Raw genomic sequence first — 6,275 nt, forward strand, 5'->3', positions numbered from 1 at the left:
CCAAAGCATATCATAGTGAAATTGCTCAAAACAGGAAATCTTTAAACCAGCCTCCAAAAATGACACATTATGTACAGAGTGGGGGAAAGCCCATCTAACTAGAAACATGGGAAGCCACATAACAATGGAACAGATATTTAAGTGTTAAAAGAAAAATTTCTTACTTTAGAATTCTTAGGGCACCTGGGTGGCTCAGTTGGTTAAGCATCTAACTTCAGCTCAGCTCATGATCTCATAGTTCGTGAGTTGAAGTCCCACATCAGGCTCTGTGCTGACAGCTCAGACCCTAGAGCCTGCTTTGAATTCTGTGCCTCCCTTCCCTCTGACCCTCCCCTGCTCATGCTCATATTCTCATTCTCTCTCTCATTTTCTCTAAGTAAACATTAAAAAAAATTCAACACAACATAAATACCTTTCAAAAGAAAAGCAAAATAAAGACCTTGCCAAATATGTAAAAGCTGAAAGAATAAAATCAACAGAACAGCACTACAAATAATGTTAAAGAAAAACATTCAGGTAGAAGGAAAAAGATATAAGATGGATCTGTATCTACACAAGGAATAAAGAGAACAAAAATTGAGAAGTACGTTGGAAAAATATAAAACTTTTTTTCTTATTATTTAAATCTCTTTAGAAATGTAATTTACTTTGGGGAACATGGGTGACTCAGTCAGTTGAGCATCCTGACAGCTCAGAGTCTGGAGCCTGCTTCAGATTCTGTGTCTCCCTTTCTCTCTGTGGGCCCCCTGCATGCTCTCTCTCTTTCAAAAATAAATAAACATTTAAAAACATTTTTAAAAAAGAAATAATTAAAAAACACAGGAATAGTAAAGTCACGTGATACAAAATTAATATACAGAAATTTGTCAAATTTCTATACACTAATTATGAAGCACCAGAAAGGAAATTAAGAAAATAGTCCCATTTGCGGTTGCACCAAAAACAATAAAATACCTGGGAATAAACTTAACTGAAGAAATAACAGACCTGTACTCTGAAAACTATAAAATATCAATGAAAGAAACTGAACATGACACAAATGGAAAGATATTCCATGTTCACAAATTAGAAGAACAAATGTTAAAATACCCATACTACCAAAGCAATCTCCACATTTAATGCAATCTCTATCAAAATACCAACAGCATTTTTCACAGAATTAGAACAAACAATCCTAGAATTTATATGGAACCACAAAAGACACCGAAAAGCCAAAGTAATCTTGTAAAAGAAAAAAACTGGAGTTATCACAACTCCAGATTTCAAGTTATACTACAAAGCTGTAGTGATCAAAATGCTATGGTTTTGGCACAAAAAAACAAACACCTAGATCAATGGAACAGAATGGAAAATCCAGAAAAGAACCCCCAACTATATGGTCAATTAATCTTCTACAAAGGAGGAAAGGATATGCAAAAAAGTCTCTTCAACAAACGGTGTTGGGAAAACTGGACAGCAACATGTAAAAGAATGAAACTGCACAACTTTCTTACAACAAACACAAAAATAAATTCAAAATAAATCAAAGGCCTAAATGTGAGACAGGAAACCGTCAAGACCCTAGAGAACACAGGCAGTAACCTCTTTGACATGGGCCATAGCAACATTTTTCTAGATATGTCTCTGAGGCAAGGGAACAAAATGAAAAATAAACTATTAGGACTATAAAAAAAAAAAAGTTGGGGCGCCTGGGTGGCGCAGTCGGTTAAGCGTCCAACTTCAGCCAGGTCACGATCTCGCGGTCCGGGAGTTCGAGCCCCGCGTCAGGCTCTGGGCTGATGGCTCAGAGCCTGGAGCCTGTTTCCGATTCTGTGTCTCCCTCTCTCTCTGCCCCTCCCCCGTTCATGCTCTGTCTCTCTCTGTCCCAAAAATAAATAAACGTTGAAAAAAAAAATTAAAAAAAAAAAGCTTCCACACAGCAAAGGAAATAAAAAACTAAGACAACCTACTGAATGGGAGAAGATATTTGTAAATGATATATCTGATAAGGGGCTAATATCACAAAATATATTAAGAATTTAAACAACAGCCAAAAAATAAAATAATCCAATTTAAAAATAGAGGCCCTAAATAGACATTTTCCCAAAGAAGACATACAGATAGTCAACAAACACATGAAAATATGTTCAACATCACTAATCATCAGGGAAATGCAAATAAAAACCACAATGACATTATCAACCTTACACCTGTCAGAATGGCTAGAATCAAAAAGATAAGAAATAATAAGAGTTGGTGAGGATGTGAAGAAAAAGGAACCCTCTTGCACTGTTGGTGGGAATGCAAATTTGTGTAGCCACTGTGGAAAGCAGTATGGAGTTTCCTCAAAAAAATAAAAACAGGATTACCATCTGATATGATCTAGTAATTCCACTACTGGATATTTACCCCCCAAAAATGAAAACACTAACTGGAAAAGATATATGCATCCCTAAGTTTATTGCAGCATTACTTGCATTACTTGTAATAGCCAAAATATGTTAGCAACCCACATGTCTATCAATAGATGAATGGATAAGGAAGATGTGACATTACTCAGCCATAATAAACAATGAGGTCTTGCCATTTGTAGGGATGTGTATTCTAAATATAAAGAGATTGACTACATACTAAAATGGAAAATTATCAATGGAAAAAGGGATTCATAACATAATATTCAAAATATTCACGATACAACCCCAAACTACTCAGTAAACCAAGATTAGGAAAATGTAAACTCGAAAAAAAAAAAAAAAAAACAGAAGAAAAAAAAAAAAAAGAAAATCCCCAGATGCCAAATCAAGATGACATAGATAATAGAATTATCTAATAATAAAGACTTTAAAGCAGCTATTACTTTAAAAAATGTTTTAATAACAATCGATAATCAACACTGACAACCTAATAATCAATAATCATAGACGGAGATTTTTAACATACTTCCCTCCATAACTGATACAAATGACATAAAAACACATGTTAAAGATATGAACAACATAGAGCACCTGACAGGCTCGGTCAGTACAGCATGTGATTTTTGATCTCCGGTTGTGAGTTCAAGTCCCACAATGGGTGTAGAGATTATTTAAAAGAATAATAATAATAAACTTTTTAAAAAGGATATGAACAACATTACTAACAAAGTTGTTGTAACGTGCCCAGAAAATTGCACCCATTGAACACACAGTACACGTTGTTTTTCAGTGCAAATATGAATGGAGAACATTTGTTAAAATTGACTGTAGTTAGGCGCCTGGGTGGCTCAGTCGGTTGGGCGTCCAACTTCAGCTCAGGTCATGATCTCATGGCTTGTAGGTTCGAGCCCCACATCAGGCTCTGTGCTGACACTCAGAGCCTGGAGGCTGCTTCGGATTCTGTGTCTCCCTCTCTCTCTGCTCCTCCCCCACTCATGCTCTGTCTCCCTCTGTCTCTCAAAAATAAAATAAAACATTAAAAAAATAAAATAAAATAAAATTGACTGTAGTCAAGCCCACAAAGCTAGTGTCATCAAAATTTCAAAAGACTGAACTCATTGGTTAGATTTATTCCTAGGTATTTTATGGTTTTGGGTGGAATTATAAATGGGATCGATTTTTTTATTTTTCTTTCTGCTGCTTTATTATTGTTGTATAGAAATCAACAGATTTCTGCGCATTGATTTTATATCCTGAGACTCTGCTGAATTCATGTATCAGTTCTAGTAATTTTTTGGTGGAGTCTTTAGGGTTTTCCACATAGAATACCTAGCCAAAAAGATAAAAGATCTATACTCTGAAAACTATAGCACACTTACAAAAGAAATTGAAGAAGACAAAAGAAATGGAAAAACATCCCATACTCATGAATTGGGAGAGCAAATATTGTTAAAGTGTCAATATTATTCAAAGGAATCCACACATTCAATCAATCCCTATCAAAATAACATCAACATTTTTCACAGAGCTGGAACAAACAATTCTAAAATTTGTATGGAACCAGAAAAGACACCAAATAGCTATAGTGATGTTGAAAAAGAAAAGCAAAGCTGGAGGCATCACAATTCTGGACTAGACTTCAAGCTGTATTAGAAAGCTGTAATCGTCAAGACAGTATGGTACTGGAACAAAAACAGACAGATCAATAGAACAGAATGGAGGATCCAGAAGAGAACTCACAACTATATGGTCAACTCATCTTCAACAAAGCAAGAAAGAAAAATGGAAAAAAAACAACAAATGGTGTTAGGAAATCTGGTTGGAGACATGCAGAAGAATGAAACTGGACCACTTTCTTATACCACACACAAAAATAAATTCAAAATGTGTGAAAGACCTAAATTTCAGACAGGAAACCATCAAAATCCTAGAGGAGAAAATAGGCAGCAACCCCTTTGACCTCCGCTGCAGCAACTTCTTACTAGACATGTCACTGGAGGCAAGAAAAACAAAAGCAAACATGAACTATTGGGAGCTCATCAAGACAAAAAGCTTCTGCACAGCAAAGGAAACAATCAGCAAAACTAAAAGGCAACCGAGGGAACGGGAGAAGATATGTGCAAATGATATATCAGATAAAGAGTTAGTATACAAAATATATAACGAACTTATCAAACTCAACACCTAAAAAATAATTGAGTTAAGAAATGGGCAGAAGACATGAAGAGACACTTCTCCAAAGACATCCAGATGGCTAACAGACACATGAAAAAATGCTCAATCTCACTCATCATCAGAGAAATGCAAATCAAAACTATAATGAGATACCACCTCACACCTGTCAGAATGGCTAAAATTAACAACAGAGGAAACAACAGATGTTGGACAGGATGTGGAGAAAGGGGAATCCTCTTACACTGTTGGTAGGAATGCAGACGGGTACAACTACACTGCAAAACAGTGTGGACATTTCTCAGAAAGTTAAATATAGAACTACCCAGTGCGTCACAGCAGCTCCGACAGTGGGAGGAACAGATGTGGACAGGCAGCCCAGCTTCCGGAAGGCTCTCAGAGTCCAGCAGCCTGCAGGCACCCAGCATGCACTCGCCCCACCCCCACGATGCCCAAAAGGAAGGCCAGCTCCACCAAGGGGGTGGAGAAGAAGGAGCCTAATGGAAGGGCAGCGAGGTTGTCAGCTAAATCTGCTCCTGCAAAATTGGAAATGAAATCCAAAAAGGCGACAGGAAAGGATAAGTCCTCAGACAAGAAAGTGCAAACAAAGGGGGAAGGCAAAGCAAAGAGAAAACAGGCTGAAGTGGCTAACCAAGAGACAAAAGAAGCCTTACCTGCAGAAAATGGAGAAACTAAAAATGAGGAGAGCCCAGCCTCTGATGAAGCAGGAGAGAAGGAAGCCAAATCTGATTAATATCATATCCCATGTCTTATCAGTGTTCCCTGTCTCCCTCCTTGTACAATCCAGAGGAATATTGTTATCATCTATTTTGTAAATGCAAGTTTTTTAGTAGCTCTAGAAACATTTTAAGAAGGAGGGAACCCCGCCTCACCTCATTTTGTTAAGTGTAAATGCTTTTTTTAAAGAAGTGAAATCATTTGCTAGTTTTTTTTTTTTTTTTTTTTTGTACAACCAGGAAATAGTGGGATATTGAATATGAGAGGGTTTGACTGTCTAACATTCCATAGATGGGGTAGTTTTTACATCCTATAATACCAAGAATACTAAATGGCAATTTGGAGTCAGTCGTGCATTTAATATGTCTTGAACATTTTAAATTACTTCTATTCCCATGTTGTTTTTGGTAGAATTGTTTCCTAAAGAAAACCACCCCTTGATCTTGGCTCTCCCCATCAGAATCTGATGCATTCTGTAGCATCTTTGTCATGGTAGTCCAGTTTCCTAGTAACTTTGTTAACATGCTGTAAAAGATTGAAAATTTGAGTATGTATATGATACTAAATTGTGAATTAATGGGACTTAACGCTCTAACTGCATATCAACATTTGAAGATATTGATACTTGATATACTGTTAAGGAAATTTTGCCTCCAAATTTTAAGCTGGAAGGCCACTGGAATAACTTTTAGAAAAGAATCACAACTGGGGCGGCTGGGTGGCTCAGTCAGTTAAGTGTCCAACTTCAGCTCAGGTCATGATTTCACAGTTCGTGGGTTCAAACCCCACATTGGGCTCTGCACTGATAGCTCAGAGCCTGGGGTCTGCTTCAGATTCCGTGTCTCCCTCTTTCTCTGCCCCTCCCTCACTCACACTCTGTCTCTTTCTCTCTCTCTCTCAAATAAACATCAAAAAAATTTTTTAAAAAAGGAAAAGAATCACAACTACATGATTTTTTAGATTTTCAGTACA

At 36.9% G+C, this 6,275-nt stretch overlaps 1 protein-coding gene across 1 annotated transcript; it reads left to right on the forward strand.

The window, feature by feature from the left end:
• Positions 1 to 4,981: 4,981 nt before the first annotated feature.
• On the forward strand, positions 4,982 to 5,369 carry LOC123589303 (non-histone chromosomal protein HMG-14-like). The gene has a single exon (XM_045461220.1). The coding sequence runs from the start codon at positions 5,014 to 5,016 to the stop codon at positions 5,317 to 5,319; it is 306 nt and encodes a 101-aa protein (XP_045317176.1). The 5' UTR covers positions 4,982 to 5,013; the 3' UTR covers positions 5,320 to 5,369.
• Positions 5,370 to 6,275: the final 906 nt, after the last annotated feature.

This window comes from Leopardus geoffroyi, chromosome E3 (genome assembly GCF_018350155.1).
Source record: "Leopardus geoffroyi isolate Oge1 chromosome E3, O.geoffroyi_Oge1_pat1.0, whole genome shotgun sequence".
Lineage (NCBI taxonomy): Eukaryota > Metazoa > Chordata > Mammalia > Carnivora > Felidae > Leopardus > Leopardus geoffroyi.

Bases quoted from the DNA above. Each gene is read 5' to 3' on its own strand.
- LOC123589303 (XM_045461220.1), top strand. From the start codon at position 5,014: ATGCCCAAAAGGAAGGCCAGCTCCACCAAGGGGGTGGAGAAGAAGGAG.